Source organism: Eschrichtius robustus, chromosome 8, assembly GCF_028021215.1.
Source record: "Eschrichtius robustus isolate mEscRob2 chromosome 8, mEscRob2.pri, whole genome shotgun sequence".
NCBI lineage: Eukaryota > Metazoa > Chordata > Mammalia > Artiodactyla > Eschrichtiidae > Eschrichtius > Eschrichtius robustus.
In genome coordinates this window covers 125333409-125348950 of record NC_090831.1, presented here as the reverse complement: position 1 = coordinate 125348950, position 15542 = coordinate 125333409, and the positions used below count along the sequence as shown (strand labels likewise).

The 15542-nt window shown below is 37.2% G+C and overlaps 1 protein-coding gene across 17 annotated transcripts in view; it reads left to right on the top strand.

The window, feature by feature from the left end:
* KMT2C (lysine methyltransferase 2C) overlaps positions 1–15542 on the top strand; it is a 275662-nt gene that overhangs the window by 184109 nt on the left and 76011 nt on the right. For 16 of the 17 annotated variants that reach the window (XR_011074736.1, XM_068549742.1, XM_068549731.1 and 13 more), the window contains 7 exons: positions 4570–4671; positions 5214–5318; positions 9535–9716; positions 9973–10137; positions 10940–11049; positions 13398–13463; positions 14455–14667. Coding sequence is in view for 16 of the 17 variants with exons in the window: in XM_068549742.1 (XP_068405843.1) it covers positions 4570–4671; positions 5214–5318; positions 9535–9716; positions 9973–10137; positions 10940–11049; positions 13398–13463; positions 14455–14667 (943 nt within the window). In the remaining variant the exon portion in view is untranslated. The remainder of the gene's footprint in view (positions 1–4569; positions 4672–5213; positions 5319–9534; positions 9717–9972; positions 10138–10939; positions 11050–13397; positions 13464–14454; positions 14668–15542) is intronic. The other variant, XM_068549733.1, reaches the window with a different exon arrangement.

Sequence of the window (15542 nt, the reverse complement as noted above, 5' to 3'; positions counted from 1 at the left end):
GCATTTTGGGGTTTGTCTTTGCATTTTGTTAACTGAGTCTTTCACAGAGCAGTTGATTTAATTTTGATGGAGTCCAGTTTATTAATTTTTTTCTTCTGTGGATTGTGCTTTTTGGTGCTGAGAAATATTTGTGTCACCCAAGGTCACAAAGATATTCTGTGTTTTCTTCTAGAAAGGTATTGCACTTAGATCTATAATCCAATTTGAGTTTTTTAATGTATGGTATGAATAAGGATGGAAGTTCATTTTTTTACATACTGAGTAGCCGGTGGTTTTAGCACTGTTTCTCTGAATTGCCTTTCATCATTCTTGAAAATTATCATATTTGTGGATCTATTTTTGGAATCTCATGCTATACGATTGCTCCATTTCTTTAGGCCAATACTGCGCTATTTTGATTACTTCTACTTTACAGCTACTCTTGAAATCAAACACTGTTAGTGTCCTGATTTTCTACTTTTCAAAGTTGTTTTGTCTATTCTAAATCCTTTGTACTTCTCTATGAGTTTTAGTATTAGCTTGTCAATATCTACAGCTAAGCCTGCTAGGATCTTGATTGCGTTTGCATTCAAACTATAGATTAATTTGGGGAAAATTGACATTTTAACCATATTGAGTTTTTGAACCCATCAACACCTGTATCTCTCCATTTCTTTAGGTCTTCTTTAATTTCTTTCAGTGATGTTCTTTAGTTTTCAACAGACGGGTTGAACAGATACTGTTAATCAGATTTGTCTCCGTCTTCCATATTTCTTATGCTACTGTTAATGGTAGTGTTGTCTTAATTTCAAATTGTGTTTGTCAATTGCTAGTATCTAGAAATACTACTCATTTTTGTGTATCTGTTGTGTACACAGGTTGTACACAAGGTTGTGTATCCTACAACCGTATTAAACTCCCTTATGCTAATTGCTTATTTGTAGAATCCATTGGGTTTTCTACATAAACGATCATGTTGTCTGCAGATAAAGTTTTATGTCTTTCTTTTTAATCTGGAGTCCTTTTGTGTCTATTCTTTATTGCATTTGCTATAACCTTCAATATAGTGTCGAACAGAAGTGAAGAGCTCAGATAACCTTGTTTTTGAACTTGAGGAGAAAGCGTATAGTTTTTCATAATTAAGTATGGTGTTAGCCTTAGTTTTGTTTTAATAGACATCCTAAATCAGTGTGAGGAATTTCCTTTCTATTAATAGTCTGCTGAGATTTTTTTTTTTTTTAAATTGGGAGTAGATGTCAAAAGTAGATTCTGTCAAATGTGCTTTTTTTTGCATTTGTAGAGATGATCATGTAGCTTGTTTGTTGATATGTGAGTTACATCTTTATGTGTGTTTGCTAAAGCAATCTTGCATTCCTGGGTTATACTCTACTTGGTTGTGATGTTGGATTCAGTTTGCTAAAAACTTTAGACTTTTTATATCTATGTTCATGAGGGATATTGGTCTATAGTCTTATTTTCTTATCATGTCTTTGGTTTTCATATCAGCATAATTCTGGCTTCATAGAATGAGTGGGAAATATAGTTTGCTCTTCAGTTTTCTAGAAAAGTTGTGTAGTGTTGGGAATTTCTTTCTTACATTATTTATAGATAGAATCATTAGTGGAGCCATTTTGGCCAGGAGTTTTCTTTATTGAAAGATTTTCAACTACAAATTCAATGTCTTTCGTAGGTATAGGACTATTTAGGTTATCTGTTTTTTTCTTGCATGAATTTGTCTTTTAAGGAATTTGTCTGTTTCATGTGGGTTGACAAATCTGTTCTTCTAGAATGGATAATGGTGTTCCTTTACTGTCCTTTTGAGTTGGTAGTGATGTTCCTCATTCCTGTTGTTGGTAATTTGTGTCTTTTCTCCATTTTCCTCATCAGTCTTGCTTGAGGTTTATCAATTTTATTGACCTTTTTTGAGCCAGCCTTTGCTTTCATTCATTTTTCTGTATTTTTTCCTACTTTCTATTCCATTGATTTCCACTCTGATCTTTATCATTTCCTTTTCTCTCACTTTGAGTTTAATTTGCTCTTCTTTTTTTTTGTTTTCTTTTTTGTGTCCCTGCTTGGAAATGCCCAACTTATGAGGTTTAGGTTAGAGCTTTCTCTTTTCTTCGGCTTATATCTGTGGTTCAGGAAAATAAAACTTTTGTAACCTTCAGAACAGATCAGACTGATATCTGTGCAGGCAACAATAGCACATACTTTGTCAAAGATTGCCTTTGAGGTAGATTTTATTTTTCTAACAGTTTCAAGATCATGAAATAAAGTATGAAATGAAAACAATGTGTCGCTAAGCTAGATGATAGAGTTTTCTTTCTTACATGTACGAATTGCTATTTTTTTAAAAAATCTTGATGTTTCAGCACTTTCCTGTCCCCCTGCTTGATTTAGGGGATACTGCAGCTTTCTACTACAGACTTTGTTTCTGGTTGATACGGCGAATACTGTGTTCCATCCTTGTTTTCCAGTTTTAACAAAAGCATTCTCTGGGTAAATTTTCCTTTGAAGATAAGAATAACACTTCTACAGTTTATGAGCTACTTACTACGTGTTACCCAGTTGTAAGACCTGTTTTGTGTTCCCGTGTTGGAGATGGGGAGGTAGAAATGGATACTTATTTCAATATATTGAATACTTTTGTTACCTGTATTCTAGCTGTTTCAGTTATGTATTTTAATGATGTTCTCAATGTCTCATTAGTCCTGTGTTTGAATTACTGATTACTCCATCCACTCTTGGTAGGCACTTAATTTATTACTGATGGAATGGTTATTCTACTTTTATGAATCATCTTGTTTGACTAAAAGCTAATTTGGGGATATACATATAACATATGGATACATTTCCTCAGTTTAAAAAATTAATATTTTTTAGATAGATGGAAGTTTTGTCTACTAGTTGAGTCCTGATTTTCTCCCTTCCACCAGTTTTGGGCATTTAAATTTTAGGTTGATCCATATGAAATTGCCAACATTCAACCCCCTTTGACCTTTGAACAGCAGTTTCTTATGCTTCAGCCTATGATATGTGGCCATAAGGCAGACACGTAATTGTTTTGTGTGTTTTTATACCATAGTGCCCTAGCTCATGTATTACTCTGCAGCTTATTTTTCACCTCAACAGTGTAGCATGATGATTTTCTTCATGGAAATCCATACAGATTTCTGCCTTGCTGTTTTTTAAATGTTGCATAATTTTTCATAGTTTGGATTTTTCCTAGTTTTAGTCATTCCCTAGTGCTGACCAGTTAGGTTGCTTACACTTTTCCCGTGTTGTCTTTAGGCACTTGTGACTATAAATTGTTTTTATTGTTTACTATCGTAAAACCATAGAACTGTCCATTAAAACTGCATTTAAACTCTTTTGCATTGAAAAATTTTATTACTGTAATATACTCCTTCTATTTATTGATAGTTAGTCTTCTTTCAGTTATTCCTCAAGAGCAGTAATTCTGTTACTTTTAATTTTGACCCTAACCTATTGTGTTTCAGCTCAGTTCTTCCAAGCTATGTTGTAAGCTTATATATAAAGCAAAGAGAGTTTATAGTTCTGGCATTGGCTTCCCCATTCTCTTTTTTAGCATCTAATTCAGAGCTTTTTTCATGATAAGCACTCTGGAAATAATTATTAATAAGCCAGTGTGTACTTAGTTGATTTCGTCAAATTTAACCAAGTCCACAATTGAACGGCTATGGTTGATAATCCTTTGGCTAAGACCGAAATTATGATAAGTTATTCAAAATGATTATATTCTAAAACACTGCTGCCCCCAAAGAAATGTGTGAACCATATATGCAATTTAAAACTTCCTAGGGAATTCCCTGATGGTCCAGTGGTTAGGACTCCGTGCTCTCACTACCAAGGGCCAGGGTTTGATTCCTGGTTGGGGAACTAACAGCCTGCAGGCCATGTGGCACAGCCAAAAAATAAACAAATTAAAACAAACAAACAAAAAAACTTCCTAGTAGCTACATTAAAAAAAGAGAGAGGAATAGGTGAAATTTAATTTTAGTATATACCTTTTGACCCAGTATATCCAAAATAGTATCATTTCAACATGTAATTTATAAAATACACAGAATTATTTGACCTATATTTACATTCTTTTTTGTTTGATACTAGGTCTTTAAAATCTGGTGTGTATTTTATACTTATAGCTTTATACATCTCAATTTGCTCTAGCCCCATTGCAGGTTTTAAGGGTCACTAAAATGGAATGATGTGTGTGTGTGTGTGTGTGTGTGTGTGTGTACGTACACCCATACATAAGTATACACACATACAATTTTTTTGTTTCTTGATTAGAATTTCTGGTTAATCAGTCTTACTAAAGACATGTTTATGTTTTCTCACTTCCTGATCTATGGGGCTTGTAACTCTGAAGAGACAAGTGAATTTAAAAAATGCCATAATTTATACTTTTATAGTAGTATCTTGGTAATAATAATCTAATTTGGAATTGTTAGTATAGTCTCTGGCAAAAAAGTTGTATTTTAAACATGAATCTTCTTAAGCTTTTCAGTCAGGTATAATACAGGTGAAAAATACAACTTCACATTTTGTGTATTTTGCTTTTCATAGGTGTCTGCTGCAGATATTTCATCAAATAAGGATGAAGAAGAAAACTCTATGCACAATACAGTTGTGTTGTTTTCTAGCAGTGACAAGTTCACTTTGCATCAGGTTTGAACTAAATTATTTGTCTTCCACTTTTTAAAAAAAATTAATTAGTTAATTAATTAATGGCTGAGTTGGGTCTTTGTTGCTGGGTGTGGGCTTTCTCTAGTTGCGGCGAGCAGGGGCTACTCTTCCATGTGGTACGCGGGCTTCTCATTGCGGTGGCTTCTCTTGTGGAGCACGGGCTCTTGGCGTGCGGGCTTCAGTAGTTGTGGCTCACGGGCTCTAGATCGCAGACTGAGTAGTTGTGGCGCACGGGCTTAGTTGCTCCACGGCATGTGGGATCGTCCCAGACCAGGGCTCGAACCCGTGTTCCCTGCATTGGCAGGATTCTTAACCACTGCGCCACCAGGGAAGCCCTGTCTTCCACTTTTGAACTCCTCCTTGCCCATTTCTACTTTATCCCATATGTACTGCAGTCATTTAATATTTAGCTCTAGAGCTATACCAACTAAGAAGGTGCTTTATAAAAATTATAAAATTAGTATATCGGTATAGTCTTAGTTTGGTCTCGAATTTAAAATACGTTAACGTGTTCTTAATTTCAGGATATGTGTGTAGTTTGTGGCAGTTTTGGCCAAGGAGCAGAGGGAAGATTACTTGCCTGTTCTCAGTGTGGTCAGTGTTACCATCCATACTGCGTCAGTATTAAGGTAAGTACACTTAGATTTAAATATTAATGTAAATATGCTTCACGTTAACAAAAATGTATTGAGATTTGATTTGATTAGTACCATGCTGCTTCCAGTTCTTATAATGAATCAATTATTGTTTGTTAGGATTATTATACATATGTGACAATATTTAAGTACTTTAAATATTAAAGTACACCCTCCACTTCACCCCCCCACCCCCCTGCTCCTTCACTACCTTTCTGGAATCTCAGTTGTGTGCGAAATTGTGTGATACTGTCCTCAGATCACTAACACCTTGTTGGGTTTTTTTCCCCAATTGTTTTTCTTTCTGTGCTTTAGTTTGTATAGTTTCTATTACGTTCCCAGAGTGCACTGTTATTATGCAGTAGCCAGTCTATTTTTAAGGCCATCCAGTGGATTTTTTACCCAGATAATTCTGTTTTTTAATCTCAGTTCCATTCTATAGCTTATACTTATCTTGTGGTTTAAAATTTTTTCTTCATTATGTTTTTTCTTTCAAGTCCTTGAAAAGTTTATAATTGTCTGCTACTTCTGTCATCTCTGACATTTCTCATTGTATTCACTAATTTTTCATTTTGTAAATGTTTTACAGCTTTTTTTTTTTTAACATCTAGTAATTTTTGATTGAATGTGGACATTGTGCATTGTGATAGTATATTGTTGAGAGCCTAGATTTTGTTCCTTTAAAATGCAGTGAGATTTTGTTGTGGCAGGCAGTTATTTGTGGATAAGTTTGAACCTTTTGACACTTCTTTTTAAGCTTTGAGGTGAGTCCACAGAGCCTTCACTCTGAGGTGGCTATTCTTAAACTTTTTGGTCTTAGAACCCTTAACACTCTTGAAAAGTATTGAGGACCCCAAGGAGATTTTGTCTATGAAGATAATAATGATTGAATATTTACTGTTTTAGAAATTACAACTGAGAATATTTTAAAACACAAAAATATGCAGACACACCTTGTATAATGCCAATGTAATGATGTTTTATACATCATGTAGCGTCTACAAAACATCACAGAGTGAATTAAAGTGAATAGTTTAGATCACACTTTCCTAACTGCTGTTCTAGCACCAGTTTAATACTTGAGGCATGGCCTTTATGAGGTCTCTGCGGAATTGTCCCTAAACCTTCCCCTTTCTGCTCCCTACAGGCCCCCATTCACCAGTGTGTTTTCAGTCTGACTGGTTGAGATTCAGATGTCTTCCAGCACTGGTTGCACTCTGATATTTATTACAGATTCCCAGGAGCTCTGCTTTGCCCTGGTTTTGGGTCCTTGTGTGACCTCCTGAATGTGCAGCTTGGTGTTCAGTCGAAGACTAAAGGGAAATATTGTGTAGATTCCTGGAGTTCTTTCTTACTGCTCCCTTCTTTCCAGTGCTCTGTCCTGCACATTCCAACTGCCTCAGCCCCCTGGACTCCATCAGTGTGTCCTAAACTCAGTGAGCCCGTTGTACTTGCCTGGGCTCGTCCTTCCCTGGGGATCATTCTGGAAAATAAAATGGCTATAGGCAGAATATCATAGGACTCTCCTTGCTTGTTTCCCTCCTCTCAGAAAAAGTCTTACACTGCCTTTTGTCCAGTATCTGAGAACAAGTGTTTCATAAATTTTGCCCAGTTTTCTCGTGTTTTACAATGGGAGACAGGTCTCGTTTCAGTTATTCCATCGTAGTTGACGCAAATATCCGTTAGACTATAAAACACGTCTCTCATGCCTTAGACATGATACATGGATGGGACCCTGGATAATATCTTGGTTCAAAGAGCTCTTAAAAATGAAGATAAAACCAGTTCAATATGAGGCAAAAAAGAGTGCATAGTAGAGCCCTGAAATCTAAGAGGGAATTTCAAGGGGGGGTGGTATTGTTCAAATGTTGAAATACCGCAGAGAGGTCAAATGATAAACACTAGTACATTGTCTAGATTTGGGAGTAAGGTCTTGACTGACTGACTTGAGCAGTTTCACTGGTGGTGGGCAGAGTGACCAGACTGTGGTGTGTTGAAGAGTCACTTTAAACTGAGGGACTTGAGAATTCGACTGTAAAGGACCACAGACTGTGAAACAGGAAAACTTAGTAGGAATGAAGATATATCATTAAAAAAAATTCTACTACTTTATCTTCATCTTACCTTTCTTCTAAGCCAGGGATTGGTAAACTGCCACACAGGCCAAATCTTGCCCACTGCCTATTTTTCTAAGTGAAGTTTAATTGGAACACAGTCATGCTCTTTTGTTTACATATGTCTGTAGTGAGCTTCACACTAAGTGGCACAATTATGTAGTTTAACATACTACCTGGCCAGCGAAGTCTAGAATATTTATTATCCTATCCTTTTACAGAAAAAGTTTGCTGGCTACTGCTCTATGCTACCCTGCTCTTCCTACCCTAGGCTCTTTCTTCCGTTTGGGTAAATAATATAACCTGATAATCTAAGACTAATTTAAACGTATCAGTAAGCTAATCAAAGTAATAAATATACACGCTTAAGAAGCAAATGTCTTTAAGAGCCTTATGGTAACCGACCGACCCGTCTTCCTCTGCCTCCACATCTGAGTCCTGTTGCCCACAACGCAACCCCTTTGGGTTCTTTCAGGTCCTTCTTTTTGTAGTTAACTGTACAGCGCTAAATAATATACTCGTGTTACTCCTTTATGTGTGTTAGATTTTGTTGACTTGCCTCTATAAATAAATAAATAAATGCTGATTTAGCTCTTAAAATACACCTCCTGCCTTCTCCCAGCATCCTCCCAGTATAGTTGTTTCACTATATTTAGTTAATAAACAATGTTGGTTATGACTCCATAAATGTTCACTGGAGATCTAAATAGTGTACTATGACTTTATTTTGTTTTTCATGGAGTTTTTAATAGCAAGAAGAAAATAATGATTCATGATTCTCCATTAGTTTTTATTTGTTTTTACCTACTGTAGAAGCATGATCATACTAGATTATTTCGGCAAGTACCTGTTTTTCTGGGAAAGGCTTACCCCCTTCCACACTCTGCTTTTCCCTGTTCTGAGCTGGGCTGGTAGCTTCTAGGTCTGTTGCTCAGTTCTCATCCTTAAACATCTCTGGGCTGACATCCTCTTTTGGGTTCATTGCTTTCTAGATGCCACGTCTTCCCTTTTCTTGATATACACCCTCACTTTGTTCCTCATATCTCTTAAGTAACGTCATTAGAAAGGGTACTTGGAAGCTGAATTTTGAGTCGTTGTCTGAAAGGCATTCCACTTTAACACTTAATTGCTTCTTCAGTTAGATTAAGGATTGTACCTTGAGAAGTATTTTCCTGGAGAATTGGAAACTATTACACTATATTAGCATCCAAAGTTGGAAAGTTTGATGCTACTTTGATAGTTGTTCATTTATTTAACTCTTCTTTTCCTCTCAGGTAGCTTTAAGACCTTATTCTTCATGATCTTAATTTTTATTCTGTATCTTGATTGTTTGCTATTTTGTTATAACACAGGTTCTTTGCGGTCCTTTTTACCTGTAGACTCTAGTCTTTTGAGATCTTTTAGTTTGTTCCAAATTTGTAATACTACATGATGTGGCTGCTTTCTGGAATTTATTAGAGGCATAGCGATTCCCAGATTTTTCCACTTGAGTTAGACCCTTGAGGCAAGGGAGAATAAGCAGAGGACTGAATACGAACTTAAGAAGTCCTGGCTTCTTAGCCTAAAATCCTCCAAGACCATAAAACGGCCTTGGGAACTCATGTTGTACCTTAATTTTCTTTGCATTTTTAATGTTGTTTTTAATATACAAGTCCTTATGCGAGGTACACAACTTTCAGGATCATGATTTCATGAAGTGTCATAGGCTGAAACTTTATCAGTACATTTTCAAGTCCTGTGTTAACAATAACGGGGTCATTTACTTGTTTTCTTTAAAAACCAGTTACCACATCTATCAAGTGGACATAAAATCCAGAGCACAAGGTAGTTATATAAACTAAAAAAGGCATTAAAATATGGACCCCTTTATATTATTCTGTCCAATAGGCAGACCCCTAAAAGTACAGGAACGTGGTCAGCCCGGAATTGGGCCACTGTTGGTGCTCAGTAAATGTTAGTTGCTTGCCTCTTTTCTGCCCCTAGGTATGTAAGCACCATGTTCATTTGGCACTTGATCAAACATGGCGTATTTGATCATGTTCGCATGAGGCGTAGGTTAACGTATGAATCCCGTGGCTTGGTTGCTTCTTTTGCAGATCACTAAAGTGGTTCTGAGCAAGGGTTGGAGGTGTCTGGAGTGCACTGTGTGTGAGGCCTGTGGGAAGGCGACAGACCCAGGAAGACTCCTGCTGTGTGACGATTGTGACATAAGTTATCACACCTACTGCTTGGACCCGCCACTGCAGACCGTTCCCAAAGGAGGCTGGAAGTGCAAATGGTACCCCAGGACTTACGTTTCCCTTGTTAGACGTTTTCAGTTCAGAACTTTCCCGCATGACTTTAGTTTCCACCAATGAGCAACAACTGCTTAATTGCATGATACGCGTTTACAGTGATCGACACCGCTAATCAGAAAACTTTTCAAGTATGCGTTAAGTGCTTTCCCCCTATGCTGTTCTTGTGTAGCGTCTTGAATTTCAGTAACTAAATAACTGAGCAAATAAAACTGGGACTTGTGGGGTGTTGGGTTTCAGGTGTGTGTGGTGCAGACACTGTGGAGCAACGTCTGCAGGCCTGAGATGTGAATGGCAGAACAACTACACACAGTGTGCTCCCTGTGCAAGCTTGTCCTCCTGCCCCGTCTGCTACCGAAACTATAGAGAAGAAGACCTCATTCTGCAGTGTAGACAATGTGATAGGTATTGTGCTGGGGTTTTGTTTTCATCCTTTGTAAGCTTTTCTCTCTGTGAAAGGAGGAATTGGCAAAAGGGAATTGAAGAATAACTTTCTTCTCTCTTAAATTTAAGAAGTAAGAGTTTCCCTTTCCAGACGTTCAGTCAGCTAGAAGCTTAACAGAAGCTTTGGTTCACAGCCTCAATTCTAGGCTAAACGTTTTTCAGTTGGGGCTTTCTGAGGGTCGAGGTCTTTGATTTCGGTGGTATATTATTGTGCTCCGTTAGCACCGTACGTGTAATGTAATATTAGTAATCGTATTATTTCATCAGAAGTACGGGATTCTCAGGGCTCTGCCTACCAGTTCTTTGCTGTAAGGCAGGGTGACTTTTATTTCCCAGTGACCGCTCAGTGTCATTTACACAAGCCCTGTCTATTCCACAGTAAGACGCGTCACCTGGAGCTCATACGTGCCTCACCACTCAGTCACATGAATTCCTCTCTGCTCGCCCTAACTAGCTTCCTTGCTGTCCCTGAAATACTCAGTGTTTTGTCATAAAGCAATTATCCCATCCTCATATAATGTACCTTTGCTTCATTCATAGTACCTGTTCTCATTGCTTTCTCTTCTTCTCAGCTCTGACAGTTTCTCTGGGTCGACAGGAATGGTTAGAGAGAGGGGTGACATGGGCTAGGTGGGAGGAGCACATGCGACTTGGGGGCTTTAAGGTTGGAGGCTGTCAGCTCCTGTTGCAGCTTTTAAAAGGAAACCATCCTCAGTATACTTCTTCTTCTTCTTTTTGTAATGTATGAATATGGTCTTTTTAGATGGATGCATGCAGTTTGTCAAAACTTAAACACTGAAGAGGAAGTGGAAAATGTAGCAGACATCGGTTTTGATTGTAGCATGTGCAGACCCTATATGCCTACATCAAATGGTAAGCAAATGATTTAAGTGGTGAGTCTGTGCTCTTGGATTGATACAACTCACTTGTGCCTGCTGTCCTTAACCAGTGAGTGGGCTTAGCTCTACTTCTTTTTCTCTTTTTGTGAAACTATTATTTGGACAAGTATTTTAGGAAAAATAAGTTACTTTTTGTTTTAAATTAACTCTTATCATCCCAATAATATGTTAAAACAATCTACTTACATAAAGGAAGTAAATTAAGAATACACCTCAGCTATAAGATACACTTTTTGCTTTCAAGACTCATAATCTTGGGGACTTCAGTGCTGGTGCAGTGGTTAAGAATCTGCCTGCCAGTGCAGGGGACATGGGTTCGATCCCTGGCCTAGGAAGATCCCACATGCCTCGGAGCAACTAAGCCTGAGCGCCACAACTATTGAGCCGGCGCTCTAGAGCCCGTGAGCCACAACTGCTGAGCCTGCGTGCCACAACTACTGAAGCCCGCAAGCCTAGAGCCTGTGTTCCGCAACAAGAGAAGCCACCACGATGAGAAGCCCGCGCACCGCAACGAGGAGTAGCCCCCGCTCGCCGTAACTAGAGAAAGCCTGTGCGCAGCAACGAAGACCCAACGCAGCCAAAAATAAATAAATATATAAATAAGTAAATTTATTTTTATTTTTTTTAGGTGTCCCTCTTTAAAAAAATTTTTTAACATCTTTATTGCAGTATAATTGCTTTACAATGTTGTGTTAGTTTCTGCTGTATAACAAAGTGAATTAGGTATACGTATACATATATCCTCTCCCTCTTGCGTCTCCCTCCCACCCTCCCTATCCCGCCCCTCTAGGTGGTCACAAAGCACCGAGCTGATCTCCCTGTGCTATGCGGCTATCTGTTTTACATTTGGTAGTGTATGTATGTCAGTGCTACTCTCTCACTTCGTCCCAGCTTACCCTTCCCCCTCCCCATGTCCTCAAGTCCATTCTCTACGTCTGCATCTTTATTCCATCCTGCCCCTAGGTTCTTGAGAACCTTTTTTTTTTTTTTTTTTTAGATTCCGTATATATGTGTTAGCATACGATATTTGTTTTTCTCTTTCTGACTGACTTCACTCTCTGTATGACAGACTCTAGGTCCATCCACCTCACTACAAATTACTCAATTTCGTTTCTTTTTTGGCTGAGTAATATTCCATTGTATATATGTGCCACATCTTCTTTATCCATTCATCTGTTGATGGACACTTAGGTTGCTTCCATGTCCTGGCTATTGTAAATAGAGCTGCGATGAACATTGTGGTACATGACTCTTTTTGATTTATGGTTTTCTCAGGGTATATGCCCAGTAGTGGGATTGCTGGATCATATGGTAGTTCTATTTTTAGTTTTTTAAGGAACCTCCATACTGTTCTCCAGAGTGGCTGTATCAATTTTCATTCCTACCAACAGTGCAAGAGGGTTCCCTTTTCTCCACACCCTCTCCAGCATTTATTGTTTGTAGATGTTTTGATGGTGGCCATTCTGACTGGTGTGAGGTGATACCTCATTGTAGTTTTGATTTGCATTTCTCTAATTAGTGATGTTGAACATCTTTTCATGTGTTTGCTGGCAATCTGTGTGTCTTCTTTGGAGAAATGTCTATTTAGTTCTTCTGCTCATTTTTGATTGGGTTGTTTGTTTTTTTGATATTGAGCTGCATGAGCTGCTTGTAAATTTTGGAGATGAATCCTTTGTCAGTTGCTTCGTTTGCAAATATTTTCTCCCATTCTGAGGGTTATGGTTTCCTTTGCTGTGCAAAAGCTTTTACGTTTCATTAGGTCCCATTTGTTTGTTTTTATTTCCATTTCTCTAGGAGGTGGGTCAAAAAGGATCTTGCTGCGATTTATGTCATAGAGTGTTCTGCCTGTGTTTTCCTCTAAGAGTTTTACAGTGTCTGGCCTTACATTTAGGTCTTTAATCCATTTTTCAGTTTATGTTTGTGTATGGTGTTAGGGAGTGTTCATTAATTTCATTCTTTTACATGTAGCTGTCCAGTTTTCCTAGCACCACTTACTGAAAAATAAATAAAATTATTTTTAAAAAGACTCATAATCTTGTAGTTATTAGCAATACATAGGAATCCAGTACATTGGTTCTTTATCTTTACCAGTTTTTCTTCCATGATGTTGTGTATTTCCTCCATTTCTCTTTGTTGTTTTGTTGTTTTAAAGACGGCTTTTAATTCTATTTAATTTAATTCTATTTAGTTTTCAAGCATTTATTTTAGTAAAATGGGTACAGTAGTAGAAACTTGAATCATATGTAAATCTTTAAATACACCTTACCTTTTGTGAAAAAATCACGAGTTTTTGTTTTTGTTTTTGTTTTTTTTCCATTTCAGTGCCTTCCTCAGACTGCTGTGAATCTTCACTTGTAGCACAAATTGTCACAAAAGTGAAAGAGCTAGGTAAAATCTGAAATGCTTTCCTTGACTGTTCTTTACAAAAAGCACAGAAATGCTTTTATATAACTGAATTGTGACACATTACATGAATCCTGCCTTACTCATGTGGGGTGTTCAGTGTAAATTCCCTAATGTTGGTAATCATTTCTGTAATTACATACAAAATGTCTGTCTTTCCCAGCTTTAGTGGGACAGTCTTCCTACAGATCTCACCAAATTGGCAGTGAAAATAACCACTTTTGAAATAACCGTTAACTACATACTTGCTTTGGTTTCATTGATACGTTACTGTGTTCAGTTATCAGTTAGACTAGACAGTAAGGCCTAGTTAGCAAACAGAGAATCCTTCAGAATTCATTCTCTTAACTATTTTTTTTCTGTAATAGATCAGCCTAGAATAGTGACTAACATGATATTCTTATTAAACTCTCATTCTTTTGCCTACTTCTATTTGATATCATCTGATACAAAAACATTTGGATCATACAGAAATTGTTCTAATGAACAGCAATTTTGTACACTTAAATTTTTGCAGAATTTCTGCTTATTTACTTACCTCTCCTTGTAAGTGATTATACCGATCCTTTGATTTCCAAATGGGCTTATGGAGTATTTTTGTTTCTCCTTTGTAAATTGATCCTCACCTTTTAGTCTGAAAGGATACTCTAGAATAAGGCTCATAGTCGAGTGACTGAAGCATTGCTTTTAGCTTCCGTGCTTTCTTTTTAAATCCCTGTATTGATACATGAAAATAGAAATGCCAGGAAGACCATTTAAAAAAAAAACTTACAACCTTTCTCTCTATAGTTCAAGGAGGTTTGACCAGCTATGCTTACTTTTAACTGAGTACTGTTCATTATTTGTGCATTTCATAGGTAAATGGTTTATAGAAGTCACATTCCCTTGACATGGTCCTTGTGGAACAATAATCAACTTATCAATCAAAATTAAAATGAGAGTTTTAATTTGTATCCTTGGGATATTGTAATTTTAGATCCACCCAAGACCTACACCCAGGATGGTGTATGTTTGACTGAATCAGGGATGACTCAGTTACAGAGCCTCACAGTTACTGTTCCAAGAAGAAAACGGTCAAAACCAAAGTTGAAGTTGAAGATCATAAATCAGAATAGCGTGGCCGTCCTTCAGACCCCTCCAGACATCCAATCAGAGCATTCAAGGGATGGTGAAATGGATGATAGTCGAGGTAATACTTACATATTTTCCATGGAATATGTTTGCAAAAATAAAGAATATAAAAGAGCTTTTAAAATTACTTGATTTATCGAAGGGTAGATCCTGCTGACTTAGAAGGTAACCCTTGGTGTGACACTGTCCTACATGAGTGGTCTTCTTAGACCTTGCCTTTTCAGGTTCTCTTTGTTTCATGTATCCTTTTAGAACAGACCTATGTTACAGAAATTTCCAGGAGCACCATATTTTTGAAGGTCACAGATCTTTTCAGATCTTTTCAGGGTTTGCCAGATAGCTGCATAAACCTCTTCAGATGCTGTGAACTTGGATTCCATGGTTAAGTTAAAGTAGAACTCCGTGCAATCTAGAAATGAAAAACCATCATTAATGCTCAAATATAAGCTTATATTCACAGATGCTCATCATAAACCATCTGTTTATAAACATTTTCTTGATCAGGTTTTTCTAGCTGAATTTTCTTGAGATGAAAAAATAATTTTAGTGGCATTAAATTCAACATGAGTTTTATTTTTGCTTATCTCTGAAGAAGATCACCATAGGCTTGTTTGTTTTTAGGATGGTTATTTCTTTTCAGTTGATTCAAAAATAAAGTAATAATTGCTTTTGTTCCATCACATCTTATCATTCACCAGTATTTATTGAATGCCTGCTGTGTGCCAGATGTTGGAAGTCATGTCAGCGAGCAAAGCAGATAAAATTCTCTGCTCATGGAACTTACATTTTAATGTTAGCAGAAAAGATCATTAAAAATACATAACATAATAAGTTAATAAAGATGTGTTTGGCAAGTGCTGTTGAGAGGACTTGGGAGCACAGACAGTGGCTGAGGGCCCAGATGAACTGGAAGCCATATGTGAGCACCGACTT